This window comes from Phyllostomus hastatus, unplaced genomic scaffold (genome assembly GCF_019186645.2).
Source record: "Phyllostomus hastatus isolate PE091 unplaced genomic scaffold, TTU_PhHast_1.1 phas_contig_40, whole genome shotgun sequence".
NCBI lineage: Eukaryota > Metazoa > Chordata > Mammalia > Chiroptera > Phyllostomidae > Phyllostomus > Phyllostomus hastatus.
In genome coordinates this window covers 22,996,776-23,019,921 of record NW_025333872.1, presented here as the reverse complement: position 1 = coordinate 23,019,921, position 23,146 = coordinate 22,996,776, and the positions used below count along the sequence as shown (strand labels likewise).

At 32.6% G+C, this 23,146-nt stretch overlaps 1 protein-coding gene across 1 annotated transcript in view; it reads left to right on the top strand.

The window, feature by feature from the left end:
* Positions 1 to 23,146, top strand: part of EYS (eyes shut homolog) — a 1,607,944-nt gene that overhangs the window by 300,340 nt on the left and 1,284,458 nt on the right. The window contains 2 exon segments of the mRNA XM_045842859.1: positions 5,754 to 5,907; positions 14,227 to 14,366. Coding sequence (XP_045698815.1) covers positions 5,754 to 5,907; positions 14,227 to 14,366 — 294 coding nt within the window.

Genomic DNA, 23,146 nt, shown 5'->3' with positions numbered 1-23,146 from the left:
TTTTAATGCTATTAAAAATGAAATTTTCTTTATTTTTTAAGGAAATTCATTGTCAATGTATAGAAACACAATCAAGTTCTGCATGTTGATTTTGTATTCTGTACATGTACTGATTTCAATATTATTTGGAACAGTTTTTGTTTTTTTTGTGTGGAGTCTTTAGGCTTTTCCATATAAAAGATCATGTCATCTGCAAACAGAGAAAATTTTCTTTCTTTCTTTTTAAATGGAATATCTTTTTTCTTGTCTAATTGAGCTGACTAGGATTTACAGTTGTCTGCTGAATAAGAGTAGTGACAGTGGACACCTTTGTTTTGTTCCTGATCTTACAGGAGAATCTGTTCACCTTTTTACCATTGAGTATGATGTTAGCTATGTGCTGGTAATATATGGCCTTTATTATTTTATGGTTCATTCTTTGTAGTCCCCAATTGCTAAGAGTTTTTACCATGAATGGATGTTGAATTTTCTCAAATGCTTTTTATGAACTTATTAAGATGATCATATGATTGTATCTTTCATTTTATTAATGTGGCATATCACACGTATTGATTTATATACACAGGACAATTTTTATATCCCAAGGTTAAATCTCACTTTATCATAATATATGATCTTTAATGTGCTATTGAATTTGCTTAGCTAATTTTTTGTGGAAAATTTTTACATTTGTATTTATCAGGGATATTGGTCTGTGTCAGAGTAATACTGACCTTATTTTATTTTTTTTTGTAAGAGTTTGAAAAGATTGGTGTTAGGTCATTAAATATTTCAAGGAATTCACCAGTAAAATTTTCTGGACCTGGAAATATATTTATTAGGAGGTTTTTTGACTATTGACTCAATCCCCTTATCTTTTTTTTTTGTTCAGATTTCTTAATTTCTTTGTGATTTAGTGTTATCCAATTGTATATTTCTAGGAACTTATTCAGTTCTTCTAGGTTATTAAATTTATGTGCACTTATTCATAGTAGTCTCATGATATTTCTATTTGTTCAGTTTAAGCTGAAATATCTAATTTTTCATGTATAATTTATTTGCATCATCTTTTTCATTTTTAGATTCACCTCACTAAAATTCATCAATATTGTTTAACCTTTTCAAATAACCAAATCTTAGTTTTGTTAATCTTTTCTGTTACTTTCCTATTCTCCATTTCATTTATTTCTGCTCTAATCTATTATTTCTTCCCTTCTCCTAAATTTGTTCTTTCACATTTTCTAGTTTCTTGAGGTACAAAGTTTGTTTAATTGAGATATTTCTTTCTCCTTGATGTTCATATTCATCTCTATATACTTTCCTCTTAGAATTGCTTTTGTTGCATCCTATACATTCTATAAAGCATTGCTTTGTTTCTATTTTCACTTGTGTTAAGATATATTTAATTTCTCTTTGATTTTTGTCTTTGATCCATCAGTTCTTCATTAGTTTGTTTTTTAACTTTTGTATATTTGTGGATTTTTTGGCTTTTCTTGTTATTTACTTCTACTTTCACACCACTGTGATAAAAAATACACTTAATATAATTTTTTTCTTGACTTCATTGACTTTGTTTATGGCACATGACATGACCTAAAAAATGTCCATGTCTGCTTTGGAAAATTATATGTTGTAATTCCATTGGATAAATGTGTTCTGTATGTCTATTAATATTATTTGGTTTATAGTTTTGTTCAAAACTGTTGTTTCCTTCTTGATTCTCTGAACTGATCTATTCCTTACTGTGAGTAGGGTATTAAAGTCCTCAAATAGTATTACATTGCTATTCATTTATCCTTTTAATAGTCTAGGCATTTACTTTAGTTATTAAGATGCTCCAAATTTAAATACAAATTACAAATGTTATATCTTCTTGATGGATTGACCCTTTTATTATTATACCCTATCTTGGTCTTTTTTGACTATTTTTCTTAACTATGTTTTGTCTGATATAAGGATAGCTATCCCTGCTATCTTTTGTTTTCCTATTGATTAAAATACATTTTCCATTTTTTTGCTCTCAGTCTATATGTGTTCTTCAAACTTAATTGAGTCTTAATTGAATATTTTTTTTCTGTGTGGATTCATCACTGCTTTTTCAAAAATTATTGTTTTCTAACTAGGTAAAATAAGATATTTTACAAATAAGTAAAATGTTAATTATTAGTACTAACTCAAGAATGATAAGTGAAAATAGCCTTGGTTGGTGTAGCTCAGGGGATTGAACATGGACCTAGGAACCATAGGGCCACTGGTTCGATTCCCAGTCAGGGTGCATGGGCTGCAGGCCAGGTCCCCAGTAGTGGGTGCATAAGAGGCAACCACACATTGATGTTTCTCTCCCTTTCTTTCTCCCTTCCTTCCTCTCTCTAAAAAAATAAATAAATAAAAGTTAAAAAAAAAGATGAGTAAAAATAAATGACAGTGTAAAGGGGGTGTCAGAAAAACAATAAAACTTCAGATTTATAAGATTTTGTACCTCATATTCTTAGTGAAAATACTAGTTTTGTCAATCAATTAACACACTTGCACCAGTACTACTTTTACTTAAGAGTAAAGAAGAAACAATGATAAAGTAAAAGATGATGACACTTGAATCTTAAGTATATAGATTTATATTCTAGCCCTGTAAAGACTGAAGTATATAAAATTAAGAAAAGAAAAAAGAACCTCATAACTGTCATCTTTTTATCTAATAGAGTGTAATATGACTAAACCTATTAAGGAACAGAGTATAATATGACTAATTCTTTCAAAGCTGTTGAAAACTCACATGAAAAAAATTAAAGAAAATAATATTTTTTAACTCATCTGAACAATGATAAAGTGTGTATGTGTACACACACACACACATATGTTAAAATGGCATCTCCTCACAAACACATACACAGGCAGAAAGAGGGGTGGGATTTGAGAGGGGAGAGAGAAAGAGAGAGATGAGGTATCCCTTATTCCTGTTTTTAATATCTTCATTATATAAAAGAAAATATTTCTACATATGTAATACAGTTTCTAAAAATGAATAATTGCTTAAAATGACTATAAATAGAATCATTATTGAATAAATGTTGCAATGATAGGTATAGGCAGTGATTTAGGGATAGTTTCTTTGAGAGAGAGTTTAAGATGCTTAACACAGCATGAGAAGCATATTATCTAAAATATATCATTTCTTGTCTCAGAAATGAGGCTGTTAAAATAAGAACTAATCATCTAGAGTTTTTTAAAGTTCTTTTTTATACTATCCTTCAAAATTGATTTTCCCTTATAAAAAAGAAAACCCTTACGGAAAGCATCCTCAAACACATTCAGCATGTGACATGTTAAATCAGGGTAATAAATTTGTTATGAATATGTATTTTGTGTCAAATAAAAGTCACAGAATGTTGGTGCTGAAAAATTCACTCCTTTTGGATGTAACACATACTGACATGTGATATAAGAAATAAATTGCTTTTCTTTTTATGGACAAATTTCTAGATTTTCTTACTTGTTTTTACTGTCATTGTGGAACTAGCTCATCATTGTCTTAATTTCACTGCTTGCTTACCAAATGTATGCTCTCAAATGCTTATTGAAATTCAAAGTTTAGTTTGTTAATATGTAACACTGTTCAAGGAAAACTGTATGAATTTGTGGTCAACTTAATACATAATTTTCCATAAAAATATCATTTCATGATTAATAGTTTAACATTATTCACCATAGGACATTTGTTTCTTGGGAATATTGTCTGGATATATGATTCTCTCAATAAACTAGAATGAATAAAAAGTAAAACTAATCAATACAAAGAATAATGCTATATTTTCATGATTTCTCTTTTTCCTTGGCTGCAAAAATGCTTAGAGCTATTTAAAGATGAGGTTTTAGTTTACTTGTTACTCTTTCATCTTGCTATTTTACTTTATTCATGTTTTATTAACCTGCTTTAAAGGTTATATTGTACTTCACATTTCTTATTGTTGCTGTGGAGTGTAGGGATGTGTCTGAATTTTCATGTGAACACACTAGTCATAAATAGAGGTCAGATTCAGAAATAGATCTGCATTGTATAACTTCTGTATATGGTCTAATGGAATAAACTGCTTCTAACATGCAGGTTTTAAGTCAATGGCAATTTAGTGGTATTGCCATAATTTATAAATGGTAATAAGAGCTTCAATTTCCCATCCTAAATAACCGCCTGCAAATCCAAACTGTCTTAAGCCAGGATACCTTCAGACTCCTCATTCAAGATAAGGCAGTATAATAACAGACAAATGGTTTTGACTTCTCTTGAAGTCAAAAGGGAGGGACTTTTCTTTTAATTCAGAAAAACTCAGAAACCTGTTTTGTCTCCAAGTAAGATTCAAAGTAGCAGCATGAGCACCACCACACCACTGTGAGCAGGGGCTAACGTAATTCCTGTCACGTTGCCTTGAATCTATCACCATTGGTCAGCACCTACTTGGTACTGTTCCATGTCCCCCAGAGTTGCTAGAGAATATATGAAGTCTTGTTTCTCAGTGGATTCCTTACTCCTGAGGATGCCAGACAAAATTAAGGGCTGGGTATCTTTGGTGCAGCTGCCTCTGATTTTCTTAGTTTAAAACACATACCCATAAACAAAACAATGCAAAACAAACAAATCCTAAGAGATGACTCTTAAACTGAGGTGTTTCGGGTCCTTTGGTTTGGTTTGAAGGGAAGAGATGACTCTATAGGTTTCTGTCATAACATTCTATTTTGATAAATTTATTTTGTGCAGTCATAAACTCAAATATGTTACACCTTATATTTATCTCAAAAATTAAACAAATCATGTAAGACACAATGTTCACTGACAGTGAAGATTAGTTGATGCCATTAGAAAAACTGAAATTCTAAGTTTTAGTATAAAAGTTACAGGTTAACGCTCCTGGTAACCTTGAGACTTAAAAAAAAATTATAGAAATGTACTCTTTGTAGTCATTCAATATAATGAAATAATGTTTTTTCTGATTATTTCTAATCTTTAGTAGTTGATTCCAGTTAGCTATATGGTTATTTATTAATTAACACACAGACTTTAACTCCTACTCTGTGTATCCACTAAGAAATTGCATTGTGAATCCAGATAGAAGGTTACGACTTCAAACAATTAGAATGAAGTTTAAATAGTGCAGTAATTGCATTAAAGGAAATGTCAGATGTTAGTGACTCCTTGTGCCCCATGACTCAGCTGTGCTTCCCTCTGTCAAATTTGTGAAGAATTTGCTCATTGGAAAATCAGAGAAGCAGAAATTATTTTCAAGTGTGCTCTAAACAGAATATGTAACCCTGCTCCATGTCCAGAGCGTAAAAGTATCTTATTGGTTTATTTCATCCTAAGACCTCAGGAGAGTAACCTGTATTTAAAATTAATGATGGCTTAAGCATGACTTGAAGTTATTTAAATGTAATTAAGTTTAATTGTGGGTATAACGAGTCATCAATTCAGTTTTTGAAAATAATAAAGATTACTATAGATGTATCATCTTGTTAGAAAATATGACCTGATTACATTCAAATATTAATTTAAATTTTAAATACTAACAAATTCAAATAGTACCTTGGCATTTCATTGTACTAATCCTACTGGGTCATACATGTTTCAGGTAGTGTGTCTGATAATTTATAGCACAGTTACTTTTGATTAAAAAAATTATAGCTCAATGAACAGAAGACTGTAGACTATAGTTATAGATTATAGAAGTGTAGAAGTATAGTACAGATTGCAGTAAGGTATTTATTATTTCTCATTATTTTTCTAGGATGTATGCACAAGAAATTCATGTTGGTTTCTGAAGAATATTTGCTTAATTTATCTGTACCCCTGCTACTGTGGATCTATCAGCCATGATATTTGCCAAGCAGAAGTTCCTTATTCTTCTCAATTTAAATATATATGGCAATTGGGATTTATAGGTAATAAAATATTATTTATTATTTTTATTTGCATTAATCACTTTAACATTTACAAAGTAAGTATTCATGTTCCAATCACACAAAATATTTTTATCTCAAAATATGAAAGAAAGAAAGAAAGAAATTTAATATTCTTATTCTCTGATTTGTTCCCTTAATAGACACATGCTTAGCACCTACTACAGTTTAGGAATTCTGCTTGTCTCAAGATCTATAGGGTGAGGCAAAAGTGGGTTTACAGTTCTTTTATGGAAATAAAATATACTAGTTAATAAATAATGATACAAGAATAAACCCTGTGTTTTGTGTACCCACAACTGTAAACCTATTTTCACCCTACCCTATGTAATCATGAAGAAAACTAGAACTATTCCATACTCTCATGGATCTATTTTTTAGGAGGGGGATTATTGGTCAAATACAGTGATAAAGATATAATTGCAAATTGAAGTAAAAATGCTCCTACAGGAAGAGATCCTGCCATGACTGCTTGTGAGTAAAAAAAAAATAGTTTCAGGAAAGAAAGAGAGAAAGAGAGAGAGAGAGAGAGGAAGGAAGAAAGAAGAAAGGAAGAGAGAGAGAGGAAGGAAGGAAGGAAGGAAGGAAGGAAGGAAGGAAGGAAGGAAGGGAGGGAGGGAGGGAGGGAGGAAGAAAAGAAAGAAAAGAAAGAAAAAGAGAGAGAGAAAGGAAGGAAGGAAGGAAGGAAGGAAGGAAGAAAAGAAAGACAAGAAAAGAAGAAAGAGAGAAAGAAAGAAAAAGAAACAATTGGGAAAGTAAGTTGGGAGGTCAGATAAGGTTTCCATGATAAAATGACCCTTGAACAGAGATTTGGAGGATAAGGCCAATGTAGAGGAATGGGAGAAGTGAGGGAATTAAACTTTGTGTGTTTGAGTGCATGTTTAAAAAATACAAAGTTTCAGTTATGCAAGTTAAATAAGTTTTGAGAATGAACTGTATAACATAGGCCTATGATTAATATTGTGCTAGATAAGCCAGGCAGTGAAAGACAAATACCATATGATCTCACCTTTAGGTGGAACCTAATCAACAAAACAAACAAACAAGCAAAACATAACCAGAGACATTGAAATAAGGAACAAACTGACAGTAACCAGAAGGGAGGTGGAAGAGGATAATGGAGGGAAAAGGGGGAAGGGTTGTTAGGAACATGTATAAAGGACACATGGACAAAACCAAGGGGGAGCTGAGATTGAGGGTGGGAGGTGGGGATAGCTGGGGTTGGGGTTGTGGTGCGGGAAAGATAGAGACAACTATACTTGAACAACAATAAAAAATAAAATAAAAAAATAAAAAATGCTAATGGGATAGATCTTACGTTTTTTCCTCTTAAAACAAAAGAAAAAATACTTAAAACAAACAAAGGAACCACAGATTTTGGGAAGAATTTTTGGAGATGATAAATAATGTTTTATATTCATTGTGACTATACTTCATGGGTGAATACCTCTCTCCAAACATTTCAAGTTGCATATATTCAACATCAACAACTTTTTGTATATTAATCATACCTCCAATAGAGTAGGTGGAAAAAAAAATACAAAACTAAAGAGATGAATTCTTTGAAGGCCTGGCTAGAACTTTGAGGACAAGAGTAAAAATAAAATCTCAGGAGAGGGCAATGTTACAATTAAAATGTTGGTTTAAATATTTATATTTTATTCTAAAAGGAATATGAAGTCATTGTAGAGTTTGACACATTTTTTAAAAGATCAAGTGGAGAAATATATAGGAGAGGCAGGAACGTTAGAGAGTCAGTGGTGATCACGTTGTGAGACTATGGGAGTCCTCATTCATGAATTGTATACAGAGAGCAAGGGATAGAGATGTCAATAGGAATTCCAGGTTTTTGGCTTAACACTTAAAATGAAATAATTCTCATACATATTTTATTAAATATATATTTTAATTGTTTTATAATCTGGCAGTTCCTATTTTCAAAATCTATTTTGATGAGCATAATTTTCTGTCCTTTGCTTACACTTTGAATACTCTTTTATTTAGCTTATGCAAATTAATCCATATTCTTAAAAATGTGTGGTACTCCAATTAATTCTGTCAAAGAATATTTCCTCTGTCAATGATAGTTTGGCATTACAGTTTATCAACAATCAGCAAATTAGTAGGTTTGATACATGTGTTCTCAAATAATGGCTTATTGTATTCAACTGGCAGCACCTGCACTTACAAGACTACTATTACATTACAACAGGAAGTAAACTAACAGTCTTTTAAAAAGACACGATAATTTATTTCATCACGCTCATAAAATGGTATTTGGGAGAGTTAACAACCCCTAATGACAGAAATAGTTATTGGTTCATTAAGCAAATCACACAAGACCAAATGTGGTAGAAGAAAGCAATGGCTTGTTGATTACATTGTTAGTGATAATAAAGAACTTCAGAGACAGTGTTATTACTCTTTCACAAATGACACGAACAAAACAAACAAGAACTACAGTTAGGAAAGTTACCTAAAACATCTGGTCTCAGGGACTATTTAGTGATTGTGTTAGCTTCATGGTTTTAAAACTTGGCCACATATTACAATCACCTGAGGAGCTTTTAATGGTTTTTACTGTTTGACTTCCAAAACAGAACAATCAAACTGGAATTGTAGTGAGGTAGACACAAGAGATCTGTAAAATCTCCCCAAATGCTTTCAATGTGCAGATTGAGAAACATGATATATTCTTACCAGCCAAATCAGTTCAGGGACTTCAGGGACAATATTATTTTTATTCTTGATTTCCATTTATCTCAAAGTAGGAATAATGTCTGTATACATTTACTTAATGGTAAGCATTAAAATTCTTTCAGAACTAAAAATGGCTAAAGATAACATAGTCACAACAATAAAATTGTAAATGTATTTTTTAGGAAAAATAGGAGTAAATAGAATAAATTAATGAATAAATTATCTCTAAGCAGATAGAGTTAATTTCATGAATGACAGTAATATAACAAATATAATTCCTAGGACATGGGCATAATATGAAGTCAAAATTGCTCATGGAAAAATCAGCTTACAGCAAATAGCATCAAAGTCATATAACCATATTTAGTAAATATAAGTTCATGAATCTATGTTCAGACATTAATAAACATAACTAATTATTACAAAAATAAGAATTATGTGACCTCCATATCTGAGATTCTAAAGGACTTGGCTGTCCAAGCAAAAAAAGTCAGTGTAATACAGCTTAATAGTCAACAAATATTTAAGTAGAGCCATCCACATTGTTTTTTAATGTCAATACAAAGACTCAACACTGTACCCACTTTCACTAGTGTTAAAAAAAACAGATTTAGGATAAGTGAAAAAAGCAAAGGAATATGTAAATAGAATGACTCACTTTATGTAATTCTCATTTTTTCCGGTTGTTTCTGTTAAGATCTTATTTCCTTTTTTTCATAAAATATCATTGAAGAGAAACATTAAAATCAAGCTGGTAAGTTTGCATGCGGTGCATTAATTTTATCAGCAGTAAAATAATTTTAATTAAGAGAATTTTCTACCAACTAAATGAAGTGTCTCACACGCCCAATCAATTCTTGCCAATATGATTGCTCTACAAAAAGGGATGGTAATTAATTAGAAGCAGCCCCTTCAAGGACAATTGGTCTACAGTGCACAACTTGAGAAAGAGCTGACATGCACTGTTTCTTTTCAATGTCATCATCTATGTTCATTATATGTATTATTAGGTTTGAGAAAGGAAGATACTGACAGAGTGGATAATGAGTTGTAAAATGAAATAAGATATGAATTATAGTTAAGAAAAACAAAATCATAGCAAAAAAGAGTTAAGTTCTCTTTTAATACCTTTCTTTTATTTAAAGTTTACGATCATTACATTTTTCTTGACTAAATTAAACATATACATTTAAACATTTCATATGTGCCAGTGAACTTGTTTTCTAAATGAACAGTGATTACTGCATTTATGAATTATATTGTAAACCAATATTACTTTTAATTTTCTTTTTAAAAATGAAATTGTGGGTAATACTTTTGCTAGAAGATAGTATAAGATATTAATTATAATGTATTCATTAAAATTACCTTTGAAATTTTATAATAATTGTGAGAGTAGAAAATCCCACATCCCCAAATCAATACTTTTATCAAAAGTATTTTTGTTTTTTAAAAAAATATTTTGTTGTTATTCTATTACAGATAACCCAATTTTTTCCTCTTTGCCCTCCTCTGCCCATCCTAACCCCGCTCCCACAGTCAATCCCCACACTGTTGTCCATGTCTGTGGGTCATTCACACATGTTCTTTGGATAAATCCCTTCCCTTCCTTCTACCCTCTTTTCCCCTCCTCCCACCCACTCTGGCCACTATCAGTCTGTTTCTTGTTGTCATACCTCTGGTCTTATTTTGCACCTTAGTTTATTTTGTTCATTAAGCAAAAGTACTTTTTTACAATACTGCTATACTTTGAAGTCTTCTTTCATTAATACTAGGTATTATTTTTCTATCTATTTAGAAGTTAAGGGCCTAACTTCAAGGTTAAAAAAAATTGAGTTTAGAAGAAAAGTTTTAAAATGTATATTCATTTTTTACTCTCTACACATAATAATGTCTTCAAATATTTTTACAGTAACAAAATTTTGTTAATATACTAAATGGAAATAAATTGCTTTTATATATAGATAAGAACTAATTAAATGACATAATGGAAACAAAAATTCATGAAAATAGCAGTTTGGTTAGAATATTATAATGCTGAGGACTCACACTAACAAATACATATAAATTCTAAATTGAAAAGACTTTATTGCCACAGTATAGTTACAAAAAATTTGAAAAAAGTTCTCAAGATAAACCATGCTGTCTGAGAGAAGATATATTAAAAATTTCTAATCTCCATATTATTACATATATTTATTAAGATTTTAATAAAATAACAGGAGTGACTTTATGCTTCTTTTTATTGTCTACATGGAAAATTAAATAAAATAACACAAGGTATACTCAAAAATTGCATTGTGTGGGTACATGAGGTAGAATTTAGCTCTAATAGATGGTAAAGCATATTATATAGATTCATTAATGAAAAACCTGGTACCTGCATTGATAATCCAAAATATGCAAAATGCAAAGTTCAAAACCAAATCTAAATCATGAAGAAAGTATTCATATGACAGAATTGCCATCTCAGTCACTAGAGAAAATAGGGACTATCCAATAATTGATGTCAAACAACTGGATAGTCATCTGGAGAGAAAAGTCAGATTTGTATCTTACAACATACTCTAAGTTAAATTCATATTAAATAAAAGTCTCAAATATAAAAATTTTTAAAGATTAAAAATTATCAGAGAAATGTTACAGAATTACTGTATAAATTAGAATTGAGAAGGTCTTTATAGCTTTTTAAAAATTTAGATATCAGAAAGAAAAGATTTGTCATTTGACTGCAAGAAAAATGTCTGATGGTAAAAAGATGTCATGGAAGTCATCAAACAGCAAAAGAGAACTACAGAATGAATGGAAAGTACTTCTAGATAGATGAGAAAATGCTCAGCTTTACTCATAATGAGAGTAAAGAAAATTTTTTTAATCATAAATATATAATCTTTTATGAGTCTGGTAAAAACATTGAGACTTTGACAACTTGGTGATTTTATCCATTGAAAGCACAATGTAACCTCACTCTACTATCTGAGCAGGGCAATATTATAAATGTATATACTGTTTGACCTAGATTTCCCATCACATGTACTTACCATTCACATGCTGAGTAATATATGTACAACATTACACATGGTATCATTGGTTATTTGAGCAAAAGAATAAACACAGATGCACATATGATTGTGGAATATTGCCACTATATCAGTAGTCGCAATATTCCACAATCATATGTCATATATGTCATATATATATATATATATATAATATGATATATCATACATATGATAAAGGGAAAAGAAAAGGAAAGCATGAAATAATATAGAATCACATGGAATAAGCTATCTTTTAATTATTCATATTCAACTCGTGATTATCTCTCTGAAAGGCTTTTTCTATGTTTTTTGCCCTAGAGTTCTAAAATACCACTCTGTTGGGATTTTCAGGGATTATATTTAATTTTTAAATTCAGTTAGGTTATTGATATATAACATTATGGGAGTTTCAGATATACAATAATATGATTCTATGTTAGTAAATATTATAAAGTGATTACTATGGTAATTGTAATTAATAATAACCACTTCTTTTCAGCTTTTAAAAGTATTAAAAATATGTTCTCACTATTATCTTCCCTTGCATTATCTCTGTGGGTTAAAGCACTTTTTAATACTTCTTTTTGAGGCTTTGGGAGGAAGGGGCAATAATATGTCAGTGAAATTGAAATGTTTAGTCACATGCATTATTATGAACAAAGTCATAAATAGGTCAAATTTGAGAAAATGGATAAATTCCTATAAAAATACCAGTTGGCAAACCGATTCAATAATAAATATAAAATTTAAATCATCCTATAAGTTCATAAGTCACTGAATAATATACTTTTAATAACCATTCAAGAAAAAACAGACCAGTGAAAATATATGGTTTTCAATCCAAGTTCTTCCAAATATTCAACAAAGAGTTAAGTCTAGTACAACTTTAACTCCTCCAGAAAACAGAGAAACATTCATCAATCAATTATATAAGGCTGGAATTCCATATTTGAATTATTTTCTCTCATCACATCAAAGATATAATTTTTATTGATATTAAATTTAATGATATTTTCTTTTCTTTGGTCTCATTTATAATAGTTTCATTCACTGATTAGTTTATTACCAATCTAGAAATAATTTTCTATGCTTTTAAGATTTTAAGCAGTTAAATTACACTGGTAATTTAGGTAATAAGGTTGAAAAGGTTTGGAACATTTTATGCATGGCTTCCTAGCTTTTTCCTTCATTTTTGGAGTGATATTTGAGATTTCTAAATGAGGTCTGAGCACAGCAGGAAGAGTTCAGCTTATAAACCATCTCTACTTTACAATTCAGTTGTAAGTTGCATAGCTTATACGGTATTTTCAGGAAGTCATGCTTCACAAACCACAGATTTTAGGTTTGTTAATCATAAGCTATACTGAAATAGGCATATTAGCTATAGGATTCTGAGGATAAATAATATCTCCCTACAAAATATAATTTTTTTTTACTTGGATGTTTATTTATGTTTAGGTTTCTTTCATTACCTATAATATTACATCCATTAATGAAAGATGATAGGTCCTCAGTTCAGCTTAATTAGATCCCTTATCCCGACAATTCTGGGATTTCCATTTGATTTTGTATTTTTTTTAAGTTTCCAAATTTTTCACTCTCTATGTTCTTGTCTGTTTAACAATTATATTCATATTTCTCTATAGATATTTCAACACATTTATCTAGATACAGTGTTTGTGCAATAATTCTAAGTTTATACCATCTGTATGTCTGTTTTGCCAAGATTTCCTCTTGAATATAAGTCTTATTCTTTTGCTTTTTTGCAGTCTTATTTTTTATTGTATCACAGATGTACTTAACATTAGAGTGTGAAGTAGGTAAATTATATATGTATATGTATATGTATACATATGTGTATCTGTGTCTCTACCTACACATACTCACAAACACATATTTCCTTCCTTCACTTCTTCCTGTGAGAAAATGAAAATGAAGTCCTGATTATTTTTATTTCTTTTTGTTTTCAACACTTAAGAAAATTATTGACTGATTTTTAAAGAGAGAGAGATATTTTTATTGTTCCACTTATTTATGCATCATTCATTGGTTGCTTCTTATATATGTCCTGCATGGGAATCAAACCTGCAACATTGGCATATCAGGGCAATGATCTAACCAACTGAGCTACCCAGCTAGGCCTGATTATTTTTCTATCACAAATATTTTAAGGAACTCTTTTCATATGTGTTTTGAAATGGTTCCTACCTATACAACTATAATATATATAAGGGTATTTTTATAAAATACATTGCTTATAGTTATTACATTATTTTCAATCATTACCTAGAAATTTATTTGACATTTCATTATTTTTAAAAAAATGGATTGGCCTGAATGCTTGATCTTGTTCTAATGCTTTATTTCTCAGGCTATTTTTAAAATGAAAGGATTGGGCGTTATTCTATTTTATATCTTTCATATTTAGTAGCTGTAGATAAAGAACCTAATTTTGTGATAGGTGTTGTCAAATTGATCTTACCAGGTAATTTAACAACTGTCTTTAGTAATTCTATGTGAGTTCAATCTTATGAGAAGTTATTTTTAATCTCTTTGAAAGTATTTGAAGGTGAAAAATATGAAGTGACTACTGATGCTTACTTCTTTCATGCTGAAAATTGCACTGATGATGCAGTCTACATGAACAAATCTGAAGACCTTGATTACCTACATTTGTTCCAATGTGAAGAGACAATGGAGGTAGGTAAATATATTTTCTAGTTTTTCATATTCCTATTTAACTCATAATTGTCTAATTTGAAAAAATGTTAGAAATGTTAAGTTTACAAATTCAAGGTTCAAGATATACATAGCTTAAATAGAACTTCATAAAAAAATCTCAACAAACTGCTTGGAAATCTTTTTTATTTGTTAGATTTATAATTTAGAAAGGTAATGAAGAGTTTTAACAATCATTTTATTTCTAGTCTTTTTGTATCCTATTCATGTCATAATTTGCTGACTGAATACAGCCTCTCAGACACAGCTGTGATTATGCCACCTTTTTGTTTATATGTCATAAAAACTACCATTGTCTTTTGGGACATATTTAAATCTCTGGAAGAATTCTAATGCTGTGCAATTTTACCACTAACAATCATTAGGCCTAGTGCAAGAATACAGAGCGGCCTTCTTTTTCCCCTCTGACCCTCATCTTGTACACATTAGGGCAATAATTTCAAACAAATAAATATAAGAAACAAACACTTTAGGATATTTATTTTAAATAAATAAGGAATAGTTTGTCAAAATAATTCAGGATTTTCTCAAATAGTGTAGAGAGTTAACAGAATATTTATAATTTCTCTTTTCTGAACATAACCTCATTTGGTTAATTTATAGAAACCAAAGCATATCTTAATTTTATGTTTGGCATGTCATTCATGTAAAAATTTAAATAAAGATGTATTATGAATCTTTATAAATAAAGATCTTTATAAAGATCTATATAAATAAAGATTCATTATAAATAATTTCATTAACATTAAGCCAGTTTTATTAAAAAATACTATTTACTTCAAAGTTGACCAAGTTGAGAGGAATTACAAATATAGGCAGATTTCAAATTCCTCAGAATTTTTAATTTCACATATGCCCTCAAATATATTTTTTACTATTTTTTTAAAATGTATAAACATGTGTATTATGCTTAATATACTTTGACATATATGCATTTAGCCAATGACACGTAAAACACTATGCACATAGATGACTAAAGGTTTTACTTTGGGATATACTTAAGTTTATCAACATAGTAAAGAACATTATATATTATATTAAAATTACTAATTAAGTAATTGTATATTTTCTCATACAGCACAAGTAAGCAAATTTTATCTTGTAAACATATCAGTATACCTTTGTATTCTTTTAAATAATCACCAATTTTAAAGAAAATAGCACTTTTTTGTATTCAAGAAAACAGAAAGACAGAAATCTAATAGTGTTTTAGCTATTTCATATTTTCATAATCCCCCATTTTATATAACTTTATATCTTTTATGTTAAGCAAAATAATCATAAATATGCATATATCAATACAAACATAAATATACAGGTGTGGGACGAAGTAGGTTTACGTTGTTTGTATGGAAAATAATATAATAATTATTTAATAAAAATATAAGAATGAATTCTGTTTCACATACAACTGTAAATGTACTATTGTCTACTACTGTGCATCAATTAATTCTATTTGCAGACCTTAATTTTCTTTCTATAAGAAATAGAGGCAGTTTTAAACTATATGTATACACTAATATTTGTTTATGTTTATTAAAAATAGTTCAGTTTTAAGAAATAATTTATTAATTCATCTTAAAGCAGTGTAGGTCTTGATATTGATCAAAGATTTGGAAATTGAAATTTACATCATCATGTTAAATCCTTATGATTTGTAGTATTGTAACAGGGTGCAGCCAAGAGGGGGTCCCCAAATAGGGATTTGGAATGGGGTCCAGAACTCAAGGTGTCCAGGAAATATTAGAAAGATATATAGGATGTCCTCCCCCCTCCCCTCACAGGTGTGAGTTGGGGGAAGGGACACATGGAGCAGGAACATGCAGAGCTGTTTTGTACAGCAATGGCTTTGCAGCTAACCTCTGGCATGGTCATTTAACATATCTATAACCTTTAGCTGGTTGCGTAGATATGTTAAATAGCTGTGGCTATGCTCTGACGGGGGGGGGGGGGGGGGTGATGGAAGTGACTTCCACCCAAGATGTAACTGGGAGGCAGCTCCCCCTGGTTACAGCACCTGCCTGAGAGCTTGGAGAAGATTGGCTCCATGACATGGGGCCACACCTGCCCAGACTCATGATGGCAGCCCAGTAAACTTAGAATAATACAGGAATGCTGGTAGATGTAACTGATTGCAGGAGGAATTGGAAATGGGGGTACAGAGGAAGATTGGCGTGGGGATTTTAACCCAATCTCATCAGCCATGAGAGAGAGAACCACATGGTTTTAACAGAGTGGGGACCCCTACAGCTTTGGCAAGAATAAGGGCCACGTGGCTTTGGGGTACCCCCTTTTGTCACATGGCTTAGGAAGCAGGAGAGGCTTTGCCTGGAAGAAAAGAGGTGAAAGAACTCTTGTTGGTGGGCCATGAGAAGGTGTCACACACCATTGGATTAACTGGAGATCCTGGCAGCATCACAGCTGATGGTGCTGAGGGCCTGAATCAGGGACTTTGACTTCTTTTCCTAAGATACAATACTCAGATTAGGGCAGAGGGAAAAGGAAGGACTGTGTGTGTCTGTGGGTATCCTAAAGGATTTTAATATTTTAATGAAAGCATTAGGTCACTACTTTAAGTCTGTATAGCTTTAAATAAATATTTCCTTTCCTTTTCACAAATCTCTGGCATTGAGAGACATCTTTCCTCTGGTGGCGGGCAGAGCAAACCTAGTGTGGGGTCCTTTCAGTAATAGTATATTGTATCCCCACTTAGCCCTGTTCTGTAACAGTATCATCAATAAAACATCCTAGTTCATCAGTATAATTGAATCAATAAATTCACAAGATTAAAACCTTTTAAATTATATCAATTATTAAAATGTCAATTATTTTACTTCATATTTTTAAAATCATTAACCACCTGAAAAACTATAACAGAATAGTTCTTTCAAGGTTAATTTTAATAATGCTTACTTGCATAAAGAGTAATTTTTTAAATTGGGAAATTACATAAGCTCTTTTTAATAGAAGTAAATGCTTATGTTCAAATATTTTTTTAAAAAAATCAAAACTTTTAAGTGTATGACAAAAATCTAGAGACCTAATTTTCTATTTATCTAGAAGACTAATTACATTACCCATTCACATTTTCTGCTTTGCTGAATTTTTGGAAAAATAAAAACAGAAATAAAGCACAATCATTTTCCTTTTCCTTGTATTTTGGCTTCCCAAACAGTAGTCCTGTTACAGAACACAACAAGGGGGGCCTGGGACGATATACTATTATTGAAAGAAGGCCCCGGGTCCGTTATGTCCGCCGCTCGAGGAAAGACGTCTCTCAATGCCAGAGATTCGTGAAAAGGAAAGGAAATGTTTATTCAATGCTATACTAACTTAAAGTAGTGACCTAATGTCTTTATCAAAAATCCTAAAGTCCCTAAAAACACCCACAAACACACACAGTCCTTCCTTCCTTCCCCCTTTGCCCAGTCCAGAGTACTGTATCTCAGGAAAGGAAATAGAAGTCCATGGCTCAGGCAGTCCTCTGGTTCTTAGTTAGTCCTCCATCTCAACTGGGAGACCTCCCTGGGTTCCCGGCACCCTCGGCTGAGTCGCCGAGATCTCTGCTAAAACCAGGTGGTGGTTCCCCCTTCTAAAGCTGTGGGGGTCCCCACTCTGGCACAGGCACGTGGTCATCTCTCCCAGGGCCACGGGAGTCTCCACTCTGTCAAGGCCGCATGGTTCTCCTCCTCTGGGACGCGGGAGTCTCTACTCTGCTTAAGACGCGTGGTTCCCCCTACTCAGGGCTGCGGGAAGGGAGAGTCCCCACTCTGTCCAAAGCCACGTGGTTCCCCCTCAATGGCTGCCGTGTCTGGGTTTAAATCCCCTGAGCCAATCTTCTTCTGCAGCCCCATTTCCGACTCCTCCTACACTTGGGCACACTTGCCCTCAATCTGCTGTCTTCTCCAGCTTTTCTGGTCGCCATCGTGGGTCTGGGCAGGTGTCACCCCATGTCATGGAGCCAATCTTCTCCCAGCTCCCACGCAGGCACTGTAACTCAGGGGACCTGCCCCCCAGTCACATCTTGGGGGGGAGATCCCTTTCCATCCCCCTGGCCTTGAGCATGGCCATAGCTATTTAGCATATCTAAGTGACCAGCCAAAGGCTGTAGGTATGCTAAATGACCATGCCATGGATTAGCTGCAAAGCTGCCCTGCATGTTCTTGCTCTGTGTGCCCCTTCCCCCAACTCACACCTGTGGGGGAAGGGGTGAAGACACCTTAAAATCTCCTGGACACCTTGAGTTCTGGACCCCATTTCAAATGCCTATTTGGGGTCCCCCCTCTTGGCTGCACCCTGTAACAGTCCTACATTATACATATAATGATAGAAAAAATATTATTAACTTTTATACCTTCCCAGACAAAAAATATAGAAAAATGAAGAAATGAAAGAGACTTAGTTCCAAGCAGATGTAAAATCATGAAAGTTGAAAGTTAATTATCTCCTCACTGCAAAGTGTAATACAGTCTTAACTGCAGAAAATCTTATTTTTACAAACACACCCACCCACCCAGAAAAAACAAGCTATTAACATGGAGAATCTAAACAATAACTCACAAATTGACAATTAAGTAGAACCGCATAATTACAAATCTAGTGCTTCTTAACCCTAGAGGTATGAAAATGAAAGAGGGATTCCTGTATATTAAACACTATTAGACACACAGACAAACTGTCCTCATGAGAGTTTTTCTTTTTCTGTTTTAATACATCTGTCAAACGAACAACCCTGCTTATGTTAAAACTTCCCTGGAGTAGCCACTACAATTTTATATTGTCCTTTGAGAAATTATAGCAATTATAGAAATGTGTACATGACTTACAACATGAAGGAAGGAATGAGTGATGTCAAAGCCTGTGAGGTAGAGAGGACCGCATGAAAACTTCTACAGGTGTTTGTGTAATGTCATGTCTTGTGTCAAAGAGCAGTCAATATCAACTAGGAGCCTGGCAAAAGTGTGCACTAGATTTTGAAAAGATGACTAAAAAAAATTTGTCCAAGAAATGCAGCCTGATGTCACCATCTGAACTCACTCTTCACTTAGGTCAGCTGGATGATAGAGTTTTAAGACCTATGCTTGCCCTATCCTAGCAGACCTCCTCTTATAGGATCACCAGAGAAGTGAAGTCGACAGAGATTTCTTGTCTCTCTAGATTCAACTAGCTCACATAATCAAATACTTCTTAAATTATTTTCTTATTCTTAGGAAAACTAACTAAACTTAGCAATTGGGGATTTGATGAAAAGACCCTGGAGTTCAGACCTGATACTATACATATATCATGATCATGGTTGGAAAGAAGCATATCTAATGGTCTCATAAGTGGGGCACTGTTTGCAGTCTGAGGTCCTCAGGTTTGGTAGTAAGGGCATCTTAACTGAATCTTTACATAAATGTGTTTTGGTTCATGGTTGACCCTCCAAAAGACTAGTAGAGATTCCATTGATTAAGAAAATGATTCTCTTAGATTAATACAATAAAGGAAAACAGCACCTTAACAGAATCTTACTAATGTCTCAGAAGGGAGCAGGATGGGAAGATAATCAGAGCCTTGGTTGGCAGGAGGTGGGGATTACTGCTAAGGATTGATCAGAATTTATAAATAAAGCTTTGCTATAGTGGATACAATGTGATGGTAATCTTAAAGTGAATTTGATGAGTAAGTTGCTAGTCTTGATAAATTATTTTAGTTAGTTCCCAGTTTACCTTTAGGAGCAAGTATTTCATGTAGCAAAAAGTAAGTTATTTTTTTGCTGTTTCTCAGTATTGTTTTTAATATAAGAAAAAAAGTTAGGTTTATTTCAGTTTTCATCATCAAAGACTGAACATTCAAAAGTATAATTTCTTTTCTCTTGCTAAAAAAAAAATTAAAAATTTACTCTTGAGAGCTTTCGTAAAAGAGTGGGTGTATTGAGCCATATGGCAGCAAGTAAGGAGACCAGGTGCTGGGGGCATACCACCAGCAATGGGGTTAATGGGGAAGACAACATATCCACTGACCTGGAGCTGACAGCTCTCTTGTATGTTATGTTTTGGGGAAGAAAGATGTAAGTTGTTTTGGAAGAATTTACATTGGTTATAGACAAGGGAGTAGGAAAATGTAATGCTCAGGTGGTTTTAGGTACACGGTCCTAGGAAATACACAGAAGAAATATTTTCTACTTTTGATTGGTTGTGGGGGACTGTTTGGAAGTTCATGCACAAGCAGGATGCATGCCTGTCTGGTGATGGGCTGCTTCTTGTCAGGGGGCCACTTAGAAGTTGATTGAGCTACAACATACTTTCAGGAATGTGAGCTATCTTTCACAGTTGTCTCTGTGAAAGACTTCTATCTACTTCTAATTACGTCTGTCTCTTTCTCTTATTCTCTGGACCATTATAATTTAGTTTAGGATAATTCAGAATTTTTCTCTTGTCACTGTGTGTTAACAGTGCCCTGTCTTCAGTTACTAGGAGTGGAGGATGTTTTTAAAATAACACGGAAGAGACAAAGAGACACTAGAAGTTGGAATGGGAAAGACCTCTACCAAATTTTACCTATTTTGATACTTTTGGGTAGTTCCAAGCAAGCATAAATTTGAACTTTAAGTCATCTCAATATACAGTCAGTCATGAGCCCCATAATGATGGATGGCGGCCCCATAAAAGTATAATAGAGCTGAAAAGTTTCTATCATCTAGTGACCTTAGCCATTGAAAAGTCTTAGTGAAACACATACACACACTTACCCTAGCATAACAGTTACCCAAAGCATTTAGTACAGTCATCTGCTGTATATATTTGTAACAGGAGCTGTAGGAAGACAGAATTTGTCATTCCCATGTCTCTGTCATAAGGAATTGTTTTAGACTCATTAATTGAGGGAAACAGGACATGGGAGAAGTCCTGAAAATCAAGTACAAGTGACCCTTGGTAAAAGAGGTTTACATTTGTAAGGGAAACCTCCATTTGTTTCTCCCTGGCTGCCTGAGGTAGAGGGGTTGACCTTATATCTAGAAACTCCTATGGATGCATAGGACAAAGACATAAATCTGCATAACAACCTTCCCTTGTTTATTGTACTTTTCCTGGTAACCTTCTAATTGGCTCCACCCATCCCAATATCTTCTTTTGTCTTCAAGCTAAAGATGACATTTAAGGTGATGGGTCTAGCCATGTTGGTGAGTTTTGCAGTTTTCCTTGGTTTCTCCCATGTATATAGAATGTATATATGTTATTAAACTTCTGTTTATTTGTCCTGTTAATTATCTTTTATGCCAGGGATGTCTCAGCCAAGAACCCAAAAGTGTACAGGGAAAATTAATTTTCTTCCCTTATAGCCTAGGTTAGTAGTAAGCTATGCCATCTAGGTTTGTGTAATGGCCCTCTATGATGTTTTCACAGCTAGGAAATAGCCCAATGATGCATTTCTCAGAACATATTTCTGCCATTGAGTGGTACATAACTCTATTTTTATTTAGCTAAGAATATGAAAGAGATATTCTTAATGTTTCCCTTGCCATGACTAAACTTTAGATAAATTTCTGTTCCACTCTAAACCCCAACCTCTTTTTTCTTAGAGAATTTACTATAGAAAACATTCAATTGTAAATTCTTTCTCTGCCTTTTGAAATGTATGGAAATCTTCTCTCAGATTCTTGGCAGGTTTAAACTCAGGGACCTGTGAACCACCTCTTTGAAATGTAAATACTGAAGGAGATAGCACCCCTGGCTCTTAGTCCCACCCCGTGACAGGGGTGCCAATTAGCAAACACAGAAGGCCTGTTCTCAGAGCACAATCTTTGCAAACTCAGGAATAATTCAATGTACCTTACACATCTTATTGATCAATCTCTCCCACAGCTTTGTACAGAACTTTTTACTAGCTCGTGATGGCACTTAAAAAACCCTCCTGTCTTTGTTTCAGCAATACTGGTTTCACCTCTATTGCAATAACCTTGAATAGTCTTCCCTGACTTTTTAGCTTTGTCTGGTGCAATTTTATTCTAACACTTTGCTAAGAATCCATGTTTCTACATATCATCTCATGACTAATTTGCAATTTTGGTGTTTTGTATTTTCTAGTTATGTTGAAGGTGCAGAATGTATATATTGGATTTTTAATATAGTATTTTTGAATAATTGGAACATTTTGTTAAAGTTTGTAGATTATGAAATATATTATTAGGTCAAAGTTGATTTCCTAAATTTGATAACTTCACTGAAGTAGTATAATATTCTTTTTTTTTAAATACACACTAAAGTAAATGGGGATAAAGTGTGATACATCCACAAATTTCATAAAACAAATATAATATGTATTTATATGTATTTACATATGTATAAAGAGAGAATAATAAAACACTATCATAAAATGTAGACATTTGTTGCTTCCTATGAAAGTGCTTACTTACTAAGGCAATTACAGCATTGCTCTTTTAATTTAAGAAACTTTACAATAAATACCTTTTGCATGTAAGAAATGATTACATGCTTAAACACTGAGGGATAAAGAATTTTCTGAGCTACAGACACACAGACATACAGACAAACATGTACATAGCTTATAGATTCAATTATAATATTTTAGCCATGGGTTAAGAGTAAATAACATTTGAAAAAAGAACTCATCTGCCCATGTGAAAGAACTGCTCTAATTTCTAACGGATTTCAAATTCTTGATTGACTTGACCACCAAATAGCAAAATGGAAAAACAAATTCTCAGTTAACTTTCACCCATCAGAGGCTAACTAGAA